The sequence below is a fragment of the Podarcis gaigeae genome (genome assembly GCF_964106915.1).
Source record: "Podarcis gaigeae genome assembly, chromosome: 14".
NCBI classification, from domain to species: Eukaryota; Metazoa; Chordata; class Lepidosauria; order Squamata; family Lacertidae; genus Podarcis; species Podarcis gaigeae.
The window spans coordinates 2,983,685-3,010,608 of NC_139690.1; the positions used below are offsets into that span (position 1 = coordinate 2,983,685).

Sequence of the window (26,924 nt, forward strand, 5' to 3'; positions counted from 1 at the left end):
GGCCCACGCTGGTCCTTCCCTGGGGCCTCCCTCCCGGCATGTGTCCTTGGACAAGACACACACCCTGCAATGGCAACACAGAGAAGCTGTGGGAGCTCACTGTGATGAGAGAGGGAACACAGAAACCAGCAGGCAACCTCTGTGAGGAGGAGGAGCTGCCGCAGGGGCGCAGTGAAATATATCTGTTGCCTCCTGCACAATGTCCAAAAGAGGAGCTGCAATGCTTGCCTTGCCCCAGGTTCTGGCAATGCCCACTACAGCACTGACCCAATCTTCCCTTTTTCTTAAGAACCTCATGGGTTCTTAACTGTCTAGATCAGCCTTTCTCAGCCTATTATCCCTCATGAGAAGGGCCAGTTGTAGTCCATCTGGGGAGTCAAGGTTGGGAAAGGTTTCCGTTTCTTTAAGGCTGGGTTGGCTGGGTCTGATTGGAGCTGTGGTGCAAACCATCTGGAGGACTTCAGCTTGGGGAAGGCAGCTCCATGTCAGCTTTATGCAAACTTGCCAAAAGTGAGGGATAAGGCCTTCTATTGGGTGAGGGTCTGAGGGCTGGCCCCTCTTGCACAGGGATGCAGCCCAGAGCAGATCCAAGGGCACAGCCTATATGGCAGGAGCCTGAGTCACTGCATTAAAACATAAAAATCCAGCTAGGTAAATTCACACCTTGACCTTCAGTAAATAGATGCTCACAGGTTGGCTCCCCTTTTGAAATTCAACATGCATACATGCAATTATCATTATTTGAATATATCAGATCAGAGCTAGGAAACTTGCGGCCATGTTGACATTGTTATTTGAATCCAGCCAGCAGAGCCAATGGTCAGAGAGGGGGGGAGTGCAATCCAGCCACACTGGAGGGCCATGGGATCCCCACTGTCACATTAGACTCTATGCAAAACAAAGTCCTTGCCAAGGTAAAATTGAGGCAGCAGTAATGTTTAACAACAACATCAGAAGCAAAATGCAAGATGTGAAAAACCAAACCCAGGAAGGTAGAAAGTATGGAATGAGATCACACAATGCAAAAGACAGAAATATCACAAATCTCAGTATATACTGAGAATTGCAACACAGGCATTCCTTTTCATATTGCTGCTGCTGCTGCTGCTGCTGCTGTTGTTGTTGCTAAAATTTGTTCAACCAAAGCAACTTACAAACAGAGAAACCCCCTCACATAGATTTATTAAAGCCAAAAGGAAAAAGAAATACATTAATAACATCTCGCTCACTTCTAAAAGGCCAAAGATGGTTAAAGGCCAAAGGCCTGGTTATAGAGGAGAGTTTTTGCCTGGTGCCTAAAGATATGTAACACAAGGCACCTGGCGATCATCCCTGGAGAGAGCATCCCTCAAACAGGGAGCCACTGCAGAAAAGGCCCATTCTCATGTTACCACCCTCTGGACGTCTCATGGAGGAGGCACACAAAGAAAGGCCTCAGGTGATGATTGCAGGGTCTGGCTCAGTTCCTATGGGGAGAGGCAGTCCTTGAGGTATTGTGGTCCTGAGCCATTTAGGGCTCTATAGGTCAAAACCAGCACTTTGAATTGGGCCTGGAAACTAATTGGTAGCCAGTGCAGTTGGACAAGGATCGGTGTAATACACTCACACCGTCTTGTCCCAGTGAGCAGCCTGGTCACTGACTTCTGAACCACCTGAAGTTTCTGAACTGTTTTCAGAAGCAGCCCTACATATAATGCACTGAAATAGTTATATGAAAAGAATTTCAGTCAGATGACGTTCTAATACTCCAGGTTCACCCTTTAGAAATCCTCCTACTCCTCAGGGCAAAGTGGATCCTTCTCTTTTGCCTTCAGAAGGGCTCGCTATGCTCTGCATTAGACATTCACTGAACAGGGTGGCATTGAGGCCAATTGTGAATATGCCTAACAGCCACTAGATGGTACCAAACCCCAGTTAAAGTGGTACTGCCTTATGGGAATCCTATTCAGAAATCAACCTGCTGCTGCAACTAGGTGACTTCCAAATAGAACAGCTGGCATGAACTTCTTTCAGATCCGAGCTCCTCTAAAGAATCTACAAGCAGGACTGCTGGCTAATATGGAACGGGCCTCTTGTTCCCACGGCGGCCAGCTGTCTGCCGGATGACCTCAAGGCAGGTTGTGAATGAAGCAAGAGTCCTCACTCACTGCTGCTCAGCAAGGAGACTGAACTTGGCTATATCATGGCTAGTAATGAGCTATTTGCAGAAGTCATCATAATAACCAAAGAAGGGTCTGTCTGCTTGATCAAACCAAGACCCATCTAGTCCTAGAATCATAGAACTGTAGAGTTGGAAGGGACCACATGAGTGATCTAGTCCAGCCCCTGCATGGCAGGAATCTTTAGCCCAACGTGGGACGTGAACCCATGAGCCTGAGATTAAGGGCCTCAGGCTCTACCAACTGAGCTCTCCCAGCTCCACAGAAGCCAGCCAGGTGTCTCTTTTGAGAAGCCCACAAGGATGGCATTAAAGCAACAGTCCTCACTCTTGACTGCTGCCCCAAGCAACTGCTATTCAGAGGTATGATGACTCCATAGGTAATATACAGCCATCATGACTAGTTGCCCCTGATAACCTTATCCTTCCTAAATTTCTCTAACCCTTTTTAAGCCACCCAAACTAATGGTCATCATCACATCCTACAGGCGTGGATTTTGTAGTTTAGCTATGCACTGTGTGAAGAAGCACTTTTGTCTGTCCTGAAATTTTTGACACTCAGCTCCATGGGAGTGCCCTGGGTGAGGGCATTATGCCAGTGGGAGAAATGTATCTGTCAAATTTCTCCACCATGTGCAAAATTCACTCGCCTTTTTTCCTCAGCTAAATATTACATTCTCAAAGTAGCCCAGCAATTTAAATTTTCATTTCCAATTCACCTTAAAGGGATGGTGGAATAAGGTAAGGCTGTTAGCAGTTGCAGAAAAAGCTACAGAACCTAGAGGAGTTAAATCTCAGTTACTTGGTCTCTGTTTGTTGAATTTGTTTTGAGACAGCAGGGAGCAGTTCTTCCTCCAGAGCATCATTATGGGCAGGGATTATACCTAAACAGTTTTGGTCTGGAGATTAAAATCTACTACTAATTATCTTTCTTGGATTTCCATATCGCTCCTTGAGTATTTTCTAAATAATTATTTGGATTTTCTCTTTTTTCTGCGCATCCACAAGTAGCACAAGGACTAAGCTCGTACTTAAGTTATTTCTCATGCGTTTTGTAATTATGTAATTTTTGTTTATTTGAAAAATCTCAGTAATAATTTTTTAAAACAGCAAATAAGAACCATTATCCTTATCCATCTGACTCTTTTTGAGCAAAGACAATAGTTTTCAAATCCAACCACCATACCAACACTACAAGGAAAAGTGAACTTACAATTCCATTCTGTACACTGAAGCCCAACTGGTATTTCAAGTCCGGTCGCTTTATAAGGACAGTGGTGACCGGAGGGCAGCTGACAATGTTCAACTTCACTTGCGTCTGGTTCTTAAGACCCTGAAAAATGTCCTCAAGCTTAGCAAGTTCTTTATCACAAACAAAGGAAAGCAGTTTCCAGTGGCCGCCACTTCATAGTTGGTTGTGTCCAATGGTGTTTCTGTCTTATCCCATTTTGGGGTACCCAAAGGGCTCCTGCATGGGAAGTGATGTGTCTCATCTTATTGATCTAATGCAGTGGGGACAGGAGGCGCAGGTCCAGGAATTGACTCTGCACTCCAGGTCTCTCTCCCTGGCCTTTGGAACTATCCTCAAGCCACCCCCCCCCAAAAAAAAAACAATCTTGTTCTGCACCCTCCTTAAATGCTTTTGCCTGGTGCAAATGTATACTTGAACTTGAATCCTTGAACTTGAACAGTGGGTGTCTTGGTTGCCTGAATGCAAGGAGAAGTAGGGGTGTGTAAGAAAGGGGGGTATGGGTGGAACGGCTGGAATGGATGGAATGCCCATCTGGATGGCCACCACTGGCACATGGCCCCCAGAAGCCTGCCTTCAAAGGAATGTGGGCCTTGGGCTTGCAAGCGTTCCCCAATGCTTCAATTCCTCCACAACCTACCAAATAGGCAGACGAGGCAACAACTAAGGACATGCTTTTATCATCATCATCATTCCTCATCATGATTTTAAAAATTCCCCTTACATTTCTATCCTGCCCTTCTCCCCTCATGGGACCCAATGCGGCAGGCATCTGATTCCCAGGCAGCCTCCAAGCCAGGCACTGACCAGAGAGAGACCCGCTTGACTTCAGCAAGACAGAGAGGCCTCGTGGCTCTTGAGACGACTACCTTGGATTTTATAAACTGGTGACAATCTCATCCTCCCACTTTCTCCCTTTGCTGTCAGTAAGACCCACAGTGTTGGCAACATCAAAATTTGTAATTGTAGAATTTCTAGGAAGTGGGATTCCACAGGACAGAGCCCTCCCCTCTCATCCCAAACAGTTCGTTAGTTTGTGTGTGTGTTTGTTTGTTTGTTCGTTCCTTCCTTCCTTTAAAATGTTTTTATTAAAAGATTTTTCTTGGGTAGCAAAAGTACATACAGAGTTTCTGTTTTCAAGTCATAGAGTCCTTCATGCAGGTCAGTCACATTCAGAGTGAGACATTACATACAGTACCTTTATGATTCCTTGACATGTTGCCAGGGGAAGCCCCACGAGACTGGTCCCGTTAATGGACATAATCTGGTCCCCGATGCTGAGTTTCCCTGAACGAGCAGCAGGGGCCCCATTCATCATGTTGGCCAGGATCACTGTGGGTAAAATGGATCCCCAGCCAGACTCCACGATGACCACACCGAGAATCTCACCCTTATGTTTGGCTATCTGCAACTGCAAAATAAAACAAATTGGAGGGAGAATGTTTGCGGGAATTCTAGGGTTGCAGAATTCTGCAAGGAAGTGTTTGCCCAGCTTAGGGGGGAAAGATGCAATGTTCTGATGGGATCCAAAAGCCCTCCCACTTTCTCCCCCCCCCCCATTGGAATGAATAGCAGGAATAGTCCCTTAAGGACAACATGCCAAATATGGGGAATATGTACTTAGGAAGCTGGACCTGCAGTGTAAGAATTTGCAAAGCCATTTTGGAAACATACAGTCAGCCTCACTATGTCTTTTTAAAAGATGCAAGACACAGGACATGAGCAATGCATCCTCTACGTAAAGCCACAGCAGGCAACAGGCCCACTCTGTGCAGTGCTGATTACCCCACAGCGGGAGGCCCATTACTGACTTTAAATATATAACACTTAGCAAAAGGTGCAAAAATAAATAAATAATCCTACAGCAATAAGGATGGGCATGGGCTTGGAATTCTATGAGAAAGATGTGCTTTGTTCAGGAGAAAGGAAAAGGATCACTGGCAGGGGGAGACATGAAGGGAAAGCTCAGTGGGAGGGCATCTGAAGGTCCTGGGGGTGTCCTCCCTTTAAAGCCCTGAGGAGATGCTGCCAGACAGTGTGGACACAATTCAGTGGACAGGATTTCATATAAGGCAGTTTCCTGTGTTCATGTATACAAGGTGTTGATACTTTACTGAGATTTACAAGTGTGAAGTGGAGCAGAGGGAGAGGAGCTATTCAACAAAGCCATGGGGATTAGGGGAGACACCAAAAGCAATAGACTAGTTTAGCCTTCCCCAATTTGGCATCTTCCAGATGGCATCTATTTCCATCAGTCCCAGCCAAAGATTGAGCTAGTTACAACTGTAGGCTTCCAGTTCTGGTCTGCCTTAATAGATGCCACTCCCACAATAGCGGAGACCGTTAGCAAAGGATAAACAAGGATGATTTGAGGGCAATTGTCCTTGCAAGCTCCCCGCCAATACGAATGGAAGTCAAAAACTTTGTAGCTGCTGATAAGGGATTAAGATCAAGACTGAATGTAATTGGATTAATTAAGACTTTGGAAGCAGGATGAAATAAAATCATCTCAACTTGAAATCTAGCACGCGGGAGGCCACACAAAATGTATAATTGGCTTTATAGTTGATATGTATTTGAATTTGAATTGTAATTTGAAATTGATAAAATGTGGTTTATATTGGATTTTAGTAATTGAAAATTAATAAAAAATTATTTACCAAAAAATGAGAGAGCTAGTTACAACTGTGTGAGAGGGACTTTGGCTGAGCTGAAAGCCAGAGAGACGCTTGATTCTCTTGTCTCGGGAAACCCAGCCAGATGGGCGGGGTAGAAATAATAATTAATCATCATCATCATCATCATCATCATCATCATCTGTGCTGAATCCACAGCTATTACTTTGTCCCCTCCCCAGGCACCTAACAGGGAGGCAAGATCTGTTGGAGCCCCTCCATCTTATGGCTCAGGTTGCATATATGTGTAAATAAAACTATATATCCTAAAGACACCACCGTCCCAGCTGACCTTCATGTTAAGGAAACAAAATCCTAGGTAAGCACTGGACCCCCTGGAGTCTCTCACTGCTCAGGGTTGTGGACACACAACAATATCAAATGCCTTTTCTTCAGCCTCATGAAGGAGTCCCACCACCTCACACTGAATGGGGGGAAATGTATTTTTGTGGTGCATGGTTGGACTTTATTTTGCCTTGCAATGTTCAGTTTTATATTTGCTATTTTGGAAAATACTAAACATATTTTTAAGAAGCTGCAGGGTGGTGGCAATTGCAATCTGGACAATGATAAGGGTGAAGGGTTAAGCTCCCATCCCCTCTATCCTGGCCCTGATCTGGCTCCTCCCCCCACATTGACTATTGGTAAACAAACAACTACTATCAAAGGGCAAACTATATGACAAACATCACATCTAGCTTTAGGTCACCTGTAATTAAGCAGTATATAAATTGACTATGTGGGTCAAGAAGCTACAGTTAGAACTGGATATGGAACAACTGATTGGTTCAAAATCGGGAAAGGAGTATGACAAGACTGTATTTTGTCTCCCTGCTTATTTAACTTTTATGCAGAATTCATCATGCGAAAGGCTGGGCTGGATGAATCCCTAGCCGGAATTAAGATTGCCGGAATAAATATCAACAACCTCAGATATGCAGATGACACAACATTGATGGCAGAAAGTGAGGAGGAATTAAAGAACCTTTTAATGCGGGTGAAAGAGGAGAGCGCAAAGTATGGTTTGAAGCTCAACATAAAAAAAACGAAGATCATGGCCACTGGTCCCATCACCTCCTGGCAAATAGAAGGGGAAGAAATGGAGGCAGTGGGAGATTTTACTTTCTTGGGCTCCATGATCACTGCAGATGGTGACAGCAGCCACAAAATTAAAAGACGCCTGCTCCTTGGGAGAAAAGCAATGACAAACCTAGTCAGCATCTTAAAAAGCAGAGACATCACCTTACCAACAAAGGTCCGTATAGTTAAAGCGATGGTTTTCCCAGTAGCAATGTATGGAAGTGAGAACTGGACCATAAAGAAGGCAGATCGCCGAAGAATTGATGCTTTTGAATTATGGTTCTGGAGGAGACTCTTGAGAGTCCCATGGACAGCAAGAAGAACAAACCTATCCATTCTTAAGGAAATCAGCCCTGAGTGCTCACTGGAAGGACAGATCGTGAAGATGAGACTCCAATACTTTGGCCATCTCAGGAGAAGAGAAGACTCCCTGGAAAAGACCCTGATGCTGGGAAAGATGGAGGGCACAAGGAGAAGGGGACAACAGAGGATGAGATGGTGGGACAGTGTTCTTAAAGCTACCAGCATGAGTTTGAGCAAAGACAGAAGTGCCTGGCGTGCTCTGGTCCATGGGGTCATGAAGCGTCAGACACAACTAAACGACTAAACAACAACAACATAAATTGACTCCATAAATAGTTTGGTCTCATTTATTTCCCTTCATTCATCACCCCTTCCTTCTCCATGAGGTTGTTTGTTATCCATGCACATCCATGTGTGTGTTCATCATGGGATGTTGGAAGATTCAGGACACACAAAAGAAAGCACTTCTTCACACCGTGTGTAGTTAAACTATGGAACTCGCTCCCACAGGAGGCAGTGATAGACACCAACTTGATTGGCTTTCAAAGAGGACTGGACAAATTCATGGATGCATCTGGTTGGCCACTGTGAGTACAGGATGCAGGACTAGAGGGGCCATTGGCCTGATCCAGCAGGGGCATATTATGTTCTTACAAGTGAATAGTGGAGGTGTGGGAAAGCTGGGGGGGGGGGCTGAACGGGTAAAGGGGCTGCTTGAAAAAAGTCCAAACCCAATGAACTATATATAACAGCAAAATTCAAAACCCAGCTCAGTGAATTTAATTTTATGTTACTGTTTGCATACGATGAAAATATATGTTTGCAAATGAGTTCTTAAAACTCCACATGGGTTCCCAGCATGTACATTCCTAATCCTGCAGTGAAGAAGGAGCAACAAAACATATGATTTTGCTTTAAGAACAGGGCAAATTAACCTCCTTGCAGTTTTCCGAGTTGGAAAAATGGATCAGATCATCGTTGTACATCTCCTGGGTGTTGATGATGTCACTGTATTCCTTCTGACTCAAATCCTCAGGGTTGATGCCATTAGCTCTGAGGAACTCCTGGTATGCCACACTGAAGGCCTGACCAATTGACTGGGCAATCAGCTGAGCCTGCAAAAAAAAAAGTGGAATAATTTTTCTGCCTATTGTTCAGCAATTTTGATGTACAATTGCTAGACATTGAAGTATTTTATTTACAATATTTAAAATTATATACCCCATCTTGCTGCCAGCCTTGACTTTATTCCTTGGCTGTGCTGTACTCCTTCTGGGAGGACCACCAGGTTCTAAGGACAATGAAACAGCCTCTATGCCCATCATTCATCATACACATGCCACTCTGCAGAGTCACCACTGTGGGCCACCTGGAAGAAGCTAATGGACTTGCACTGCAGGGGGTTGGACAATTCTAGTATTCCATGACCACTGATGATCCACAGACCACAGCATGGAAGCCTATGATCTAGCGCACACTAAACTAGAGTCAAGCACATGTCACATACATATTCCACTGCCAGTCATTACACTAGGGCTGTAAGGAAAGGTATTTAAGCAAGATTCTATTCAATTGCTCACTAAGGAGTAATGTAATTAAATCATGGCAGTTGTGTTAGATGACCTATATTTATGCTCTGACTGCTCTGTAATGATTTGCCAGCCCTTCGGTTCTCCTTGCTGCAAAGGTCTAGCTATGGTCTGCATCACAATGACAGCAGGAAAGGGATGTCCCTTAAGGGTGGGGCAAGGGTGGGGACCTGTGGCCCTCCAGATGTAGCTCGACTCCAGTTCTCATCAGCCCCAGCCATCATGGCTCATGATCAGAGATGATGGGAGCTGTAGTCCAGGAACATCTGGATGACCCCCGGCTCACCATCCCAAGGCGGGAGAAGGACCATGGTTCAGGTATTATAGCTTTGCGTGTAGGAGAGAGTAACTTCGCTCCATGTCATCTCCAAATAAAAGTTGAAGATGGTGGGGAAGATCTTTCTCTGCCCAAGACCCTAAAGAGCAGCTGCCAGTCAAAGAAGATAACACTGAGCTATGAGTCCATGTTATGCTGTCATTTTAGGTCATGTCTGCTTTAAAAGACCTTTTAAAAGTAAGGTAAATTATTAAACGTTCAAGCACTCCAGGAGAAGGGCAATAACGCACGGATGTGCATTCTGAGCGGGGAATTCCAAGCGGAATAAAGAGGAAACTTCTTGGGAATGGAAAGGCAGCAAACACGTTGGCCCTGAACATCTCTGAAAGGCTTAACCAAGCAAAAGCTTCAGTCATGCACAACCTCTAAATAATGCATTTTTCCAAATGCCGTTCACTTACATCCTCTGATTCGAAGACGTGGCAGATCATCTTGTACTGCTTCTTTCCTTCCTGTGCGCCGGGGGTCGTCTCAATACAGTCCTGCGAAGCTGACCGGGGCATCCGGCGCCTGGCCATCAAAACGACGATGTTACCTATATCGGCAATGTAGGAGATGGTGCGCAGTGCATGGTCCATCATGGTTTCCTAGGAGCAACCGATAAGCCAAAACTATCAACATGGGCCCCCAACTATTTTAAAATGATGCATGTTCCTTCATATTTTATAAAGAAGAAGAGAGAAAACGTTAGAAGAACAGTGCCCCACTGCCTTGAAACGAATGTGCCAGCCCACTTCTGCTGCCCAGAACTGAACCAGGGCTGGTGGAAGCTGGAGCCCAACAATATCTGGAGGGTCACAGGTTCCTCATCCCTGAACTCTTTGGTCCAGTCCAGGCTCTGTTCTGTTCCTAGACTGGCAAGTTCCCCATCTTCCTCATGTCCTGCTTGGGGGCTCTCAGGGGCATCTGAATGGGAAAGAGGTCACTGGTCTAGACATGCCTTGGCCTGAGCCAGCAGAGCTCCTCCAAAGTTCTTATGGTCTCCATGCTTCAGTTCATCAGTTCACTGCAATCTTGCACAATAATCTGCAGGAAAAATATCCAGAATTCTCCCGCCTCTTCCTGTGTGATGTACAAATCAGCTCCTATTGAACTTGCACTGAAAAGCAAATTTGATTAATCTTTTGCCAATCATTATAGGTCATTTTAGTGTGTGCTAGTCTTCAGAAAAATCTTACCATTACCTATTGGTATATAGAAGGAATCATTGATTTCTTATTCTTGGATAAATGATGTAGGCAACTCAAACTGTCATTTCAAATAAAAAGCCAAAAGTGTGGGGACACACACACACACACACACACACACACACACATCTGACATTTCACTTAATTAAATGGGCACTTAGAGACCCTGGATGCAGCTCAATTTAAAGCCATTTAGTTTGTGCTTTTAATTAAATTTGGTGCTTTAAAAACCTTGGCTGTTAAGCCACATATAATACAGTACTCATATGAAAAGTATTATATTCTGCAAAGCACCTCTTACATTTCAAAATGAAGCATTTCAAAATGAAATGGGTTCAACAAGTCTCTGACAAATAAAACAAATAGACTGGCTATATGGCTCAAATCAACACAACTAAAATTCACGCGCACTTAAGGAATGAGAGGCATTCATGAGATCAATTAAGAGAAATAATAGACATTACTGAAAATGTACAATTTAGAAAGCAGGGGAGAGGAAGCTGAATGTTAGAAGATGCAGGTGCTGGAATTTCCCCTAGGCAAGAAATGAAAGTCTGCTACTGTATTTTTAAAACAAGACAATAGAATTCAGGGATGAGCGTTCAGAGGACAGCAAATTGAATGCACATCTGCCTCCATTCCTGCTCCTCCTCATGGTCCACACTGATCAAACAAATAATCAATCTGCAGGGACAAAGGTCAAGAGTTGGATCAAAGGAGCTGTAAGTGGAAGAAAAAGGCAGCCACAAAAACTAATCTGCAAATGCATTTGACTGATGGAAGTTGTAATCAAAGCTTCATTAACGTGTAACCCCGAAATTCTGGATCCCCCTGTCAACTGATGCCAAGGTTTTGTGCTAGTTTGTGCCATTTTGTGTTGCGAAACCTGTGTTTTGTGCCACCCTCCAAACCAAGTAATTGACAAAGCAAATTGGGGTCACAAGTTAATGCCAAAAAATCCATAACTGTCCGATTGACACCAAACAGGTGCCAAGGTTTTGTGCTACAAACACCATGTTTTGTACTGCCCCACAAACTGAGTAATTAAGACTCAAACTGGGGGCCGTAGGGACACCCCAAAACTGAAGCTTGTCTGAAATCTCAGGATCACACATTAAAGAAGCTTTAAAAATAGCTGGAAGGCACTAGCTTGGCAACAGTGGTGTTAATTTAAGCAGCCACTGCAAGCTGAAGACCTGCCTTTGGCTTCCCCCTACCTTTAGTGTATTTGAGATGGCAGCCTATGATAACAGACCTGTGACTCCCATTCCCTGTCATCTCCCCCCCCCCCCATCCCTGCTTTGAGCATCAGCTTGGTGGCTCCTTCCTGGCCTCCTGAATGAGTGCAGGATTACAGACTACGTGGCTATCCCAGTTGGCTGGTTCCACTATAGGCCATGAGCTCTCCTCTGCAAGGAGTGTGTGTGTGTGCCATACTCCTCCTTGGCCCTGCTTCTCACCATCCCGAAGGGCTCTTTGCTTGGCTGGAATGTGTCCTTCAACCGTGATAATACTTCTTGCTTGTCTGGATGAAGAGATGTGTATGGGGGTGGGGGTAAGAGTCATACCATTGCTCCACCCATTCTTTGCCTCTGACCCCACCCACTACTGGTCTGTGGCCCCTCAAAAGATGGCCCAAGATGGTTGTCAGTCTGAAAAATGTTCCTCATCCCTGGTATACAGAATGTGGAAAGGGACTGCTTTCAGCTTCCAAGCACAAAGAGGGTGAGACAGATTTAACACATATACCTCATTTCCTGTTTCAGTTTGAAATCCATTATTTTGGTGGCAGGACCATGCTGCAGGCAATGGTAGTGCTCTGTCACAGCCCCCTTCTCAAACGGCCTATTTGCTAGGGATTCACTGTCAACCGACCACATTTATGTATCTGGACACCAGTTGTGTCAACCAAACTGCCTTGGGAGCGGCTGCATCCTTTGGCTATGACATTAACCCCCAGACTATCAGCAGTGAGGACGGACAGAGACTCCTTGGCCAGTTTGGCTTTGAGGCAGGCTCCCTGCACAATGAGAGCTCAAGAGCCAAGCCAAGGAATATCTATTTAGAGAGCAAGCCTGACCCATCCCGTTGAGGAACAAATTAATTTGTTGACTGTTAAATCTTGCTTCTGGCTTTTGATGCTCACACACTAAGGAAACAGCTCCCATTCCTTCTCGCTGTGTGTGTGCGCGCGCGCACCCCCCCCCCTTGTACTGACTCATTATTATTTATGTGCAGCAGCGAAATGCAACTATGGAATGTATTTGTTGCAGCGGCTAGCAGGTCCCATTACCATTTGTCATTTTATTAAGCTTTAACAGTGGGCCTGAGGCAATAACGGTGGGAGATTTTAATGAGGATCTGAGCAATCATCCTGCAGAAAGTATTGAGAATGTGACAGCGTGGGCAGCTGGCCTGAATGGAAAACTTAGCAGACCTGTGTATGCTCTTAAAAAGACCAGACTACAGAGATAAAAAATGGCTAATCCCAACCTGCAGGTTTACCATCTAAGGAAGAGACACAACACACAATGGAATGTTGTGTTGCTTTTCCTGATTATCACGCTACTGCTTCTGCCCCATTTTCTAGCGTTCCTACCTCACTGCAGTACCTGTTGCATGATAGAACGGTGGCTTTTTTATCCCTATATGTCACACTCAATTTCATTCACACAATGACAAATGGCATTGGGCAACACTGCTACTCCCTGCCCCCTTAATTCCCCCATGGAAACAGCAGGAAAGAACCATGATGTTTTATCATTCCAAATTTTGTCACTTTACTCTCACTATTTTTAGGGTTAAGGGGGTTGCAAATGGGTGGTGGTTTGGGTCCCCCCCTTGAACCAGATAACACAGAAATGAGTGCTAAATTATTCCATGCACAAGGTCTCACATGAGTGACGGTAGGCTTACATAATCTCAAAGGAGGACTGTCATTTGAAGCTCTGGCAGAGGCTAGCAGTGTTTCTCAAACTTGGGTCCCCAGCTGTTGCTGGACTACAACTCCCATCATCCCTAGCTAGCAGGGCCAATGGTCAGAGATGATGGGAGCTGTAGTTCAACAACAGCTGAGGGCCCAATTGGAGAAACACTGGTAGAGCTAGATTACTTCCATATCCCTTTGGTGCTGGCTGGGGCTGATAGGAGTTGTAGTCCAGAACATCTGAAGGGCACCAGAGGCAGCTCTAGATGCTCATTTTGCGGCATCGGGATTGTATGCCTGTTACCTGTGTATCTGCGTTCAGAACTTTAATCCTCTGTGTGGAGATGAATAGATCCACTTCTGTCAAAGCCTGGGAATCTCCCTCAGAGCTCTGAAAAAAGAAAAGAAGAAGAAAAGAACTTACTTAAGAATTCTTCTCTTGAAAACAGTGCCTTCCTCAATCACCTATTTCAGACATGATGGGAGTACAATGACCAAGCTGTACAAAGTTACTGCAACACAGAACAGATATTTGGAACGGTACATTTCCAATATACATGCACAACAGAGATTGAGAGAGGAGCATTCTTAGGCCTAGTTCACTTGAGGGTGTCCTAAGATAAGGATTTCTCACGCTGGCATCTCAGAAGATGGAGCCAGCAAGGGAACGGGAGATGAATTCTCTTGACAAGAGAAACCCGGTTAAGAGTAACAAGTTCAAGAGGGATTGGTTGTATTACTCTATTGCATCAAGAATATGCCTTGCAGACTAATAAATTCATTGGGCTTTTGACAAAGTGGGCTCTAGCCCACAAGAGCTTAAGCCCCAATGAGGTTGTAAAGTTTTCTGAGATGCCTTAAGACTCATGGTTGTCTTGATTCCTTAGATCACCGAGGCAGGAGGGGGGCAGACTTTAGGTTTGCAGAGTATACTTCTGGGTTTCTTCTTCTTTTAGTAGAACCCCAAAGTTCACCAACCAGAGCCAGATGGAAGAGGACCAGATGGATGACAACAGTCAAGGATCAGGGAGCCTCTGAGCATGAGAATTTGCTTTCGGTACTAGAGCTCGACCTCGCAGTCCTTTCACACAAAATTTAATTTAGTCTGCCCTCTACCCCAAGGTCCCATTCCTGGTTTTCCTACCTCACCCCAAGTTTAGCAACCTAATTTGGGGGTGTGGGTTGCTTTTATTTATTTTTGTAAAAAAAAACAACTGGGACTATTGGTGGCTCTACTGCTAATAGCCCAGAGATCTATCAGTGAATCTACCTTCTGTCCATGCCTAGTCTTAGATCACAGCTGCAGATCCCCTTTTAAAAAGTGCCTTGTGCAAATTGAGCACACAATTTAAAAAAATTAAACAATAAAACTGAAGGTGTTAAACTACAATAAGACCATAAAAGCTTTCCTTTTATAAAGTGTGTAAGTCACTTTATAAAGTGAAGTAAGCCCAGCTCAGGGGCTCATACAGAGATACAACAGGAGAACTCGTGTGAGTGTGGAAAATCCTCCTCTGCCTCTTCATTGGAAGTGAGTGAAGTCGCAACAGAGATGCAGCAGAGATGCCTTCCTTGTGGACAGCTGCTTTGAGCTCACTTCAGTCATTTGATTTCTTTTCTCGAAGAACCGTAACCATTCTCTTATAGCATGCTGATATATCCCAGCTCAAAATTAAAGAATTAATGTCAGCTTACAATGAGTTTGTGCCAGGGCTGGACACAGCATCCCTCATTTGTGATGAAATGCTGGAGGCAAAATGGGAAGGTGCAAGTGCTGTGTGGCCCCCCACCCCCACCCCCACCCCCACCCCCTGCTGCCCCTGCCAAAGCCTTGCATATTGCAGTCATGCGGCTGCGTTTGCCAGATTCTGGTGAGGACTCCCATGAGCCCCAGAGACCTCTGCGCAATCTCACAGGGCTCTCGCACAATCTTGCCTGAACATAGACGCTGCAGCAGTCTCTTCTCCCCGCTTCTCTAGTGGCAGGGGAGACATCCCTGCAGAGGAACCCCACAGATTTTGCAGCCTGAGGCAACTGCCTCAGTCTGCCTCCTGGACAGGCCGGCCCTGACTGGAGGCCTCTCAGCAATAATGGAAAGGTGGGGAAGGCTTATTGGAGTACTGCAGGGCCCTGTCAGGCTGCTAACAACTATTTTCAATTTCCCTGAATGACCTATATTTGGTGAGTGGAGAGGCAGTAGCATTCCACAAATGCCAGTCCCCACTGGCAACTACCATTTTGCCTCCCCACATGCACAGGGTATTCTGGGAAATATGTGATGACCAAGAATCCTACAGCCACAGTAACTCCCTCACCCCCATTCCCCCCCAAATGATGCTTTTCTCCATCTCTCTCTCTCTCTCCCCCTCCAGTTATAGGTGAAGAAGACTATCTAGCCAAAGTATTTATTTTGCATAATAACAGGAAACTACACTCAATGGAAGACCTATTCTGTTTGCTCACTTGCACAAAGGGAAGACAAAAAAGTCAATTCACACAACCCAAAGAGTTGTTTATATAACAGGGTTGTTTAACTTGTGAAGGACTTCTGCGTTCAGACAGAGGTGAAGCTGCCCTCTGCTGTGTCTGTCTTTCTCAGAACTGGATTGACAGGGTCTCCATCTGGACATGGACCAAGGACCTTCTGCAAGGCAAAGCAGGTGCTCTGACCATTCCCTCTGAGCGCAAGGAAGTCAGACCTCACCTCAGTCAAGGCTGGCAGTGCTGCACAGGCAGCTTAAGAGGAAGAGTGTTCTCAACGGTCAACCAATACAACCAGCTTTTGATCTAAGAGTTGCGTGCCCACACTTTCAGCAATGTTGCCATATTGATTTCTCCTGTCGTCCAGCACACACCTCGGGGCAACAAAAAGTTTGAGGTGGGCCCCCATTTTGTGCTATGTACACACAATGCCTTTAGAGTGCATCCTTTCCCTCAAAGAAAATTGCTGGGAACTATGGTTCCACCACTCAGAATGTGCTTCAAGTGTATCATGTGTACGCAGCCTAAGGGGCTGTGATGAGATTATTGAGGAATAAGTTATTTGACTGCCAAATCTACATTACGACAGAAAAAATTTGGACCACGGCAGTGTAGTCAGAGCTTATGAAATCATCACTGGTATCTTCGGGTGAGTCTCTGTTAAGGCAGATCCACACGATGTAAGAGCACATCCAGTGCACATTTAAAGTGCATGGTCTTCCCCAAAGTATCCTGGGCACTGCAGTATATTAAGGGTGCTGGGAACTGCAGATCTGTGGGGTAAACTACAGTTCCCACAAGTCTTCATGTGAGAATCCTGGAAACTGTAGTTTGTTAAGGGTGTCAGGAATTATTATTACCACCCACCACCCACTCGAAGGCCCCAGGGTGGATTACAACATTAAAACACAATATTAAAAACTGTTCAATGTCACAAAAATAAAGCGGGTCCTAAAAATATCTACTTCAAGTGTCAAAAGTCAGGGCAAAGAGGCTTGTTTTCAGCATTCACCAGAAGCTGTAAAATCAAGGAGCCAGACACACCTCTGTGGGAAGGCAGAATCACAGGGTTGCCACAGAGAAGGCCCTCTTCCCAGGCCACCACCCCATGAGCCTCTGAGGGTGGAGGAACTTCTCAGCAGGAAGTTCTGCAGGGTGCTGTAGGCAGTCTTTCAGATATTTGGGGCTTGAGTCATTTATGGCTTCCAACACCCTAAACAGGGCCCAAAAACAAACTGGCAACTAGTTGTAGCTTTGAGAGAGGAAAACTACCATTCCCAGTATTCTTTGGGAAAAGTGATGTGCTATATATGTGCACTGAATGTGCTTCAAATGCATGGTGTGAAGTTGTATATATTGGTTCCTCATGTACAGCCCATATCCATCATAAGCTGTGCATACAGTAATGTGGGCTCAAGTCTACAAAACTCCCTCCCAAGTGAGACTAACCAAGTCCCCTCCCTGCTGAACTTCAGGTGCTTGACAAAGACTTTTCCATCCCCAAAGATGTTTTAAGGAAGTTCTCTGTGTTTTTTATTATGTATGTTTTTTGAAATGTGTATGTTTACTGGTTAGAAATGATTAAGTGGTATCAAAAAAAAGCTCTAATAAATCGTAAATAGTATTGAATATTGGGTTGCAACACCAATCTTGGCTGCTTCTCCTCCAAAAAGCAATAAAGTATGTCAGATGGAAATAAACTCCTGCAAGAAGAAAATGTGATGTTTATCCAGGCTTAGCAAAACAACAAGAACAACAACAAAATCACCCCCCACAAAAAAACCATTTCACTGGGATGGATAGCCACAGAGGAAAAGAGGAGTTATTTAGCAGGAAAATGGGAAACTCTCTAATGAAACCAACCAACCCTGCGAAAATGGGAAGGTTTCTGATGAAGCCAACCAATCTTTCCCACTCCATCTGGTCAACTGCATTTTAAAATGAGCAAAAACAGAAAGCTACAGCTTGACGGAGATCCACAATGAGAGACACAACACTCCAGGATGCACAAAGACCACAGAAAACATAAACAACAAAAATAACCAAATGTAAAACAGACAATAGCATTCAAGAAAAACAGTCTACACACCGCTTTTTTCTTGATTTTAGCTGCCTTTTGCATCCTCTGGGGAGAAGCATTTAAAAATAAAAAGGGAAACAGACAAATGCACAAAAGAAAACGAGAGAAAGAGATATTATGTGAAGTCAGGGAAATCTTTCATCAAAAGATTCTCAAACCTATTATCTACTGAAATAAAGGAAGGAAGGCTATTGCTGGTCTTTATATCTGTGTACATGTGTGTCAGTATCATCCATCGGTTACAGAAACTGCTGCATAATTTTGTTGATCTTAGCTGCAGATTATATTTCCATACTACACATGCAGTTGTAACCCCAATCTGTTCCAGTGAACCCCCAAATCCCATGCCATCTAATATCCAAATGCAGAAGCCAAGCTTTTGCATCCTAGGACATGGAGTTAATCCTCCAAGCTGGATCATTCTGATATTGCTGTAGCCCAGCTCACATAACCCAATGATGTCATCAGGTCAGAGGTGAATGTAGCTTAGGACTAGTGAGGGCAAACAGGAACAGCTTCCACATGCCTGTCAAAAGCACACCCACTTTTATGTCAAGAATCACGTTGCGAATCCCAATACTATCAAACGCTTGTCAAGTTGCCTCTCAACTTGTCACTTAGCAAAACTGAACCCCAGTTCCTTCTCAGTCTGTCCACACAAACTTAGTTTCCTGCAAACCTTCCCCTTTTGGGCTCTCTTTCTCTGACTTTAGCAAGTGGGGGAAATGTACAAGATCCCTCTATCCTATAAAAAACAAATTGTGCAAATGTCAAAAGATTCAAACTTTCTCCAGATTGGCCATACAAGCAAATGTATGAAAGCTGCCATATACTGGAGTCCCACCACTGCTCTATCCAGCCCAACTGGCAAAGGGTTTCCAAATCTCAGACAAGAAGAGCCTTATCCAGCCCAGATACACTGGAAATGCCAATAATTGTGCCTGGGACCTTCTGCATGCAGAGCACGGGATTCATCACATAACTACAGCCCCTCCTCCAGAGACATAAGAAGATAGCTGACACAGACCACACATTCCGCCTAGTCCAGCAGTGCCTACTTGGGGTAGCAACAGATCTCCAGGGTCCCACACTGAAATCTTCCCCATCACCTGCTGTAGGATCATTTAAAGTAGAGATGCCAGGGATTGAACCTGGGAACTTTTCCATGCAAAATCAGTGCTCTATCAGTGAGTTATGCCTCTTTCCTCCATGTTTGCAAAGGAAATTAACCTTAAAACAAACACCCAAGACTCGGATAAGTTCTGTGGCCCTCAGTGCAGCCAACAAAGTGGGGTCGGGGCAGGGATACATATCAAAATAAATTCTCCATTAAGATAGAATATCAAAACAAATTCAGATGCTTCTGGGGCAGCTTAAACTGGCATTGGCATCATAACTCAACCTGGTGCCCTCCAGATGCTTGGACACCAACTCCCATCACCCCCAGTCAGAATGGTCAGTGTTCAGGGATGGTGGAAGTCAAGAGTTCCACAACTTCTGAAGAGTACCTCATTGGGGAAGGCTGTTGTAGGCTCATAGCTCCTTGTAAACCATAAGGTTATATCCAAGGCTAGTCCTACTCAGAGCAGACTGTAACTTTGCTGTCTAAAGCAGCATTTTTATATAGTCTGTCACTCCTATTTTATATAATAAACCAAGTTTTCTTTATTTCTTTGTGTGAGAGCTTCTTTGGGGGCATAAGGTTAAAGGTCAAAACATGTCCATAAAAGTGAACATCATACTGGTAATTCAAGCAAAAGATCCGAAACCTCATAGGACTGCTGGCTGTGCACATGTGAGTCCAGGTACACATTTGTAACAGCACAACAAAATCAGACCAAAGGTCCCTTTAGTCCAGCATCCACATGGTGGTCAGCCAGATCCTTCCAGGAGGCTCTTAAGCAGAAGTCAAGGAAGGGGGGCTGAAGCCTGACTTGGAGAGGGGGGGCAGTGAATTGTGGGGTACTGTTCTGGCCAGAAGGCAAGAGTCAAAAGCAGGGGAAGCTTCAGAGCTGGAGGGTGGAGCACAGAATGAGACAGAGGAGGAGGAGGAGGAAGAGTTGGTCAGGTAAGTGAAGAGCCAGGTGCTCCCCCATGCCCTTCTGCACCCGTCTCCCAGAATGAGCAGAGGAAGTTTCCATGCAGGCACAGCTTCCGGTTGTGAGTGTGCTGTCTGTCAGAGGAACGTACATAAACTGGTGGAGGGAGAGTGGTCCCGGGTTGCTGCACCTGCGCCATAGAGTGTGGACCTGGGAATAGCTGCCGAGATGCTAGATTGGTGTGGGTATGTCTCCAGAGCTGCAGAAGTGACTGTAAGTGTTATCTTTCACAATAAAGAATTGATTATTGAAATGAGCCCTTGAAATGAGACAGGCTACCCAGCAAATGCAGTAACATCTCATTGCAAGAAAAGAGAACTAAATTGGGGCAGAACTTTATATTCTATTTAATAAATTAAAAAGAAAGAACAAGATAGTTTTGCTGCCCCCTTCTTATGAAGAGTTGCATGCAGCATTGAGCCGCTATTAAAATAGCAGCAGCCAACCGTCTTTGAGAGACTGCCTACCAAAGAAAACCAGACAGCATTGGAACTGATAAACAGTGCTGCACTTTGGCACAATACAAATCAAGTTTCGTTTGTGGTTGCCAGTTTCTCCTTTTTTTCCCCTTGAAAGCCAAACCACTCATTAGGAGCCGGAATGGGGAAAGCAATTAAAAGGGGGAAATGCTATTTCTCTAACGAGAATGAGCAGTGACACTTTTAACCTGTATTTTATGCTGAGATTTAGTGACACTGGGCTGTGCAAGGTGCCTTGACCACAAAAATGTCAAATGTCTGCAAGTATCTTCATGACTTGTATTGCATAGAACTGTAGAGCTGGAAGGGACCCCCAAAGTCATCTAGTCCAATGCTCTTCAATGCAGGAATCATCACTAAAGTTTCCCCGACAGATAGCCATCCAACCTCTGTTTAAGCACCTCCAAGGTTACCAGCTCAATAGAAGTTAAGATATTTGCACATATAGCTATTGTGGGCTATTTAGAAGCTTTCTTACTAGCCAAGCAACAACAGACAGTTCCTTGTGCACCACCTTGAGCTCCTTGGGAGAAAAGGTGAATGAATGAATGAATGAATGAATGAGAGAACCCGCATAAGCAGCAGGAACTGGGCAGATGAAGGAGTGGAGCTGCACCAGGGCTGGGGAACCCCTTTGGCGAGAGGGCTGCTTTCCCTTCTGCATTTCCTGCCTCACAGGGTTGTTGTGGGGATTAAATGAGGAGGGGGAGAACCATGTAGGCCACTTGGAGTTCCTTGGATGAAAAGATGGGATATAAATGCAATAAAATAAAAGATAAATAAAACAAGTTGTTCTTCCATCCGTGCCTCTTAAAGAGCAAGGATCCTAAACCTCATGTCTACCAGAGGAGAGAGGCAGTGCTTAGGTTCAAGAGTGTTTCAGACTAACTTCTAGGAGCAGCAGGTAAGGCAGTTTTACAGATGTGCCTCCCTCCATAGCTTTCCACCCCCCCCCCCCATTAGTGTTTTTACCTAATGGGTAATTTAGCTAACCAAGTCTGTTATTGCCAATATGCAGTAAACTTAGGCTGAACATTATTCTTATTCTTATTATTGATGTTGTGCCCCCTCAGCTTGGCGCCTTATTAATTTTATTTCTACGCACCTCTTTCCACTCAATTTCCATTGCGGGCCTTTTGTATTTGCTTATGTTAACATAATTTCTAATGTTACAGATGTCACACGATGCCAGTTCCACATTTGTAAGAGCTTGAAACACCTGCCCTTTGGAACTCCCTGCCTATTGATATCAGGCAGGTGCCCTCACGCTGCTCTTTTTGAAACCTACTAAAACCATTTTTGTTTAGTCAAGTCTACCCAAGTATTCAGAAAGCTGATGCAAATTTTAATCTGTTTTCAGTTTATTGTTGATTTAAATTCTGTAAAAGCTTTAAATGGTTAATTCTTCTTATTGATAATGTTATTGTTTAAAACTTTGGTAACCCACTTTGAGGGGTTTTTTTATACCAATCAAACAATGTACAAATCTTATGAAATAAATTAATAATGGATTGGCCAATATATCATTAGATGTGATTTTACATGTGGTTATCTGTAACTCTCCTCTGCATTTATTTTCAACTTTTCATTATATAGACACTCTCTGTCCTTATACCTGCAAAAAGATTGATAGTAATATATTGCAGGGGGGAAATATGGCCACTTTCAATCAATGTGACATGACAACTCTTGCAACCCATGAATGGATTGCTTGGACATATGCACGGACATATTTAATGATATTTAGAATGTATTTATCAAAACCATAATGACCCATGGACCAACATATACCTGGGGGAAACAATAAGTTTATTCATTAACCTATATACTACATTGTTCTGTAAATTATTGTTATTGTTATTATATGTTATTATTATTTTGTTACTGTTGTTTACCCCTGCCTTTTAAAATGTTTATGCATCCTTTTTCTTTTTCCTCTTTCTTTTTTCCCTTCTTTCTTCTTCTCTTATTTACTTTACTGTAACCCACTGGAATAAAATATAAATAAAAAATAAAATAAAAATGTAGATACTCCCTTCCACTCCACCCACCAAAAGTAATGATGAAGCAACACTAAGATATCCACAACATACAGGGATATGAAAGCATTTATCTGAGCTTTTTGCGACACAAGCCTGGAAAGCCACAACTGGCTGTTACTCTGATTTGGGGGAACTTTGAAAGAACCTGTGCATTATTTATATTCTGCTGCTCTGTGGCTGCACACACAGTTTGGGTAGCAGGGAGAGAGAAATTAACGCAATGGTGGGAGCCAAGAGGGTTTTGCCACAGCCATGCGGGAATTCTCTGCTGTGGATCCCGAGGAGCAGATGTTTCCGACTCTTCTGAGTTCAATCATCAAGGGATCCCAAATCCTCTTCCATGGATCGAAAACATCTACCTTGACGCGGCTCACCGCCTCCTGGGCTTGCATCATTCGGATGTTTTTGGAGGGGTTGCGCTCCGAGAGCAGCTGCGTGGAGCCCAAGTAATTGGCTGCAAAGATGATGCCATCAATGAGGTCTTCGGGTTCGCAAGGTCCTGGAACTAAAAAGCCAGAAGGCAGGCAATTATTTCTCTCCTAAGACAGAGCAGCAGAGAGGCAAAACGGAGCAAGGAAGAGCACTCCGTACTTCCACACACTGCCCTCAATAGACTATCCTTTTGCTGTAGATGCCTAGCTAATTGCAAAGAGCACAGCGCAACAGCAGCAACAAATATTTAAACAAGAGCATTCGGTCCATGCACATGTGGGTCAGGGAACGAGGAAGCAAAAAGCAGTGTTAAAATTAAAAGTAAAGCAGATATAACAACACCAACTTCAAACCATTTTAATGGCAATTTCACCTCCCCAAAGAAAGGGCTGTGAGTCAGGAAGAGAAAACTCTCACCATCCTCCCCAATCTAAGGCTGAGCTAAAAGCTAAGTGTCTGAACTGGAGGGGGTGGGGGAGGAAGAAATGGGGGATACTTAAAAGCAGGAGATGTTCTCAAGCAGGCTCTTCTTATGTTCTTCCATTTCCCCCCAGAATGGCCCCTTTGCAGTATTCTGGGGCGTTTGGAGGAGGGGAGGGAACAGGGGCCACCACACTTCCCCCAACACACACACCAAAAGCATAGTTCTCGAGAGGGTGCAGGGTGGTGATGATAATATGACTGAAGTCACTGTACCACCAGTGCCAAACCTCATCCCACATGCCATCTGGGAGGAAACTGCCCCTTGAAAAACTACCAAAAAGTCCTCAGATTAGCGAATGTCACCAAATTCCATTTCCCATGGTCCTTTGGGGGCAGTCCTGACAGTTAAGCAGATACAAAGCGAATAAAGGGTTGTAGAGAAACCTTGGCCAGCTAGGGGTGATTCATAAGTAATGGCAGTGACATGCACGCCCTCTGGGACATAAGACTGGGCCAATGGCCCATCCAGTCCAGAATCCTGTTCTCACAGTGGATAACTAGATGCCTGCAGGAAACTTGTAAGCAGGACCTGAGCACAGGAGGACAAGTCTTTGCAGCAAAGAACAAGGCCTTGTAACGAGGAAAACTAACACAATAACCCTCACACTTAAATGCACCCCATGTTGCCCACAATGAGCTCTCCTTGGTGCTGAGCCAGCCAACCTGCTTTGCTCTGAGGGCAGGACCAGCACACGATATCTGTAATCTCAGAAACGAGAAGGGGAAATATATTGGTGGAGATGAACCCCTGGATCTGGGAGCAGTTAGAAGAGGTAGCTTTGGAGGCCCTTCCTTGTACCAACCAGCTCTAAGATTTCACCATTTGTTTAAAATGTTGCACTCTGCATTACCAGATATGCCAGACTATCAAAGTGCCCAAGGTTCCATAACCAACACTATAATAAAATGATGCTGCTGTTGATTTCATTAAAATAAAAACACCAACTTTAAAATGCAGTAAAATAGTTATCCCAGGGTCCTAGCTTTCCAGAGCAGAGGTTAGCTGGGACTCTGTGCAGGGCCCTTTGCTCAGAGAAGGGGCTCCCATTCCTTGCTGCTTTCAATTGCTCTTTTCTGCACTTTCCCCAGCTCTCTGCAAATAGGTCCCCACCTTGCATATGTTTGGCCAAATGGCTACAAATGGAATGATTGACGCCTTGCACTTATTTATTTTCTAAAGTTTTATTAAAATGCAAATTTATATTATTACATTCTTTAAAAACAGAGAGTTGTATCCACCTATGTTTACTCAGAGTAAATCCACTGCATTAGTCGTTCACCTAACAAGTCCCATCGGGAGAATCTCTGCAAATAAACTTCCCTGTGCACAATGGGGCTTCTCCCTCTCCTGCTTCTCCCTCTCCTCCCCTGTTCCCCCATTTCCCTAACACTGGCTTGGGGGAAGGTCAGGAGAACCCTCCCCACAGAAGAGCAGATGTGGGGAGGACAGGGGGCCATTCTATCTGACAAGCTGAAATGCTTGCACAGATGGAAGATTCATCATGGTGCTTCATTGAAGTCCACTCGGTGTATTTAGCTTTTTTATTTTTGCCATATCATTTTAATGATATATTTGCTTGTTTATGCTACAATGACATTTCTGGCTCCTGACCAGACTAACTTATTAACAAAACGTCACTCAGATCCTCTTCAAAGGGAGGGTGTGCAGCGGTGAGATTGGGAGATCTCAAGCCACCTTTTATTTTGTGTGCTGAGATTTGCAGGCACCTGTGTCTCCTGCAATCTCTGCTGTTTCCAGACCTTAGCCAAGTTTTGCTGGTTGCAAGTGTCAGGGAAGGAACTTTCCCTCCCTTTAGCAATGTGGTGACAGAAACAGAAGCTCTGAACATGCTCACTGCAGCTGGAGCTGGAAGCTGTTCAGAGAAATGGAGGAAGAGACTGAAAACTGAAGGGCTGAAAAGACTGATAAATCAGCAGTCAAGGGGGATGTGGCGAATCAAGAGACATACCGGTACTTCCAGCTGGAGCCTCAAAGGGCAGAGAGAATGACCAATAAGACTGAGTTTCTCCACTTTTAAAGCCAAAATGAGTGCAATAATTGACCCAAGGCTAGAAGCAGAGCATTGTCTCTCCATGTAATGAATGTGGGCAGGGGAGGGGAGGTTATCTGGACAGGAGACTGCTGGGACAGTGGAGGCATAGCTGACACAACCCTCAACAGCCTGGTGCCTGCCAGATGCTCTGGGCTACAACAATCCATTTACGATAAAGAAAACAATGCCTGACCTGAAGAATTTGGAGCAAATGATTCAGCAGAGGAAACACAGCCCAGAATAAATAAGGAGATAGTACAAGAATACTTGGCTAGGTTAGATGTATTCAAGTCTCCAGGGCCAGATGAACTGCATCCAAGAGTATTAAAAGAACCGGCAGATGTGATCTCAGAACCACTGGCAGTCATCTTTGAGAATTCCTGGAGAACAGGCGAAGTCCCGGCAGACTGGAGGAGGGCAAATGTTGTCCCTATTTTCAAAAAGGGGAAAAGAGAGGACCCAAATAATTACCGCCCAGTCAGTCTGACATCAATACCAGGGAAGATTCTGGAGCAGATCATTAAGGAGCACCTAGAAAGGAATGCTGTGATCACCAATAGTCTGCATGGATTTCTGAAAAATAAGTCATGTCAGACTAACCTGATCTCATTTTCTGACAGAATTACAAGCCTGGTAGATGAAGGGAACGCAGTGGATGTAGCCTACCTTGATTTCAGCAAGGCATTTGACAAGGCGCCCCATGATATTCTTGTAAAGAAGCTGGTAAAATGTGGTCTTGACTATGCTACCACTCCGTGGATTTGAAACTGGCTGACTGACCGAACCCAAAGGGTGCTCATCAATGGTTCCTCTTCATCCTGGAGAAGAGTGACTAGTGGGGTGCCACAGGGTTCTGTCTTGGGCCCGGTCTTATTCAACTTCTTTATCAATGACTTGGATGATGGACTCAAGGGCATCCTGATCAAATTTGCAGATGACACCAAACTGGGAGGGGTGGCTAACACCCCAGAGGACAGGATCACACTTCAAAACGACCTTGACAGATTAGAGAACTGGGCCAAAACAAACAAGATGAATTTTAACAGGGAGAAATGTAAAGTATTGCACTTGGGCAAAAAAAATGAGAGGCACAAATACAAGATGGGGGACACCTGGCTTGAGAGCAGTACATGTGAAAAGGATCTAGGAGTCTTGGTTGACCACAAACTTGACATGAGCCAACAGTGTGACGCGGCAGCTAAAAAAGCCAATGCAATTCTGGGCTGCATCAATAGGAGTATAGCATCTAGATCAAGGGAAGTAATAGTGC

At 44.6% G+C, this 26,924-nt stretch overlaps 1 protein-coding gene across 5 annotated transcripts in view; it reads right to left on the minus strand.

The window, feature by feature from the left end:
• The window catches only part of APBA2 (amyloid beta precursor protein binding family A member 2), a 116,830-nt gene that overhangs the window by 6,258 nt on the left and 83,648 nt on the right, over positions 1–26,924 (minus strand). For 4 of the 5 annotated variants that reach the window (XM_083712185.1, XM_083712184.1, XM_083712186.1 and 1 more), the window contains 7 exons: positions 23,045–23,190; positions 18,075–18,110; positions 13,809–13,895; positions 9,793–9,978; positions 8,401–8,580; positions 4,606–4,818; positions 3,372–3,491 (listed from right to left, as the gene is read on the minus strand). In XM_083712185.1, coding sequence (XP_083568311.1) covers positions 3,372–3,491; positions 4,606–4,818; positions 8,401–8,580; positions 9,793–9,978; positions 13,809–13,895; positions 18,075–18,110; positions 23,045–23,190 — 968 coding nt within the window. The remainder of the gene's footprint in view (positions 1–3,371; positions 3,492–4,605; positions 4,819–8,400; positions 8,581–9,792; positions 9,979–13,808; positions 13,896–18,074; positions 18,111–23,044; positions 23,191–26,924) is intronic. The other variant, XM_083712188.1, reaches the window with a different exon arrangement.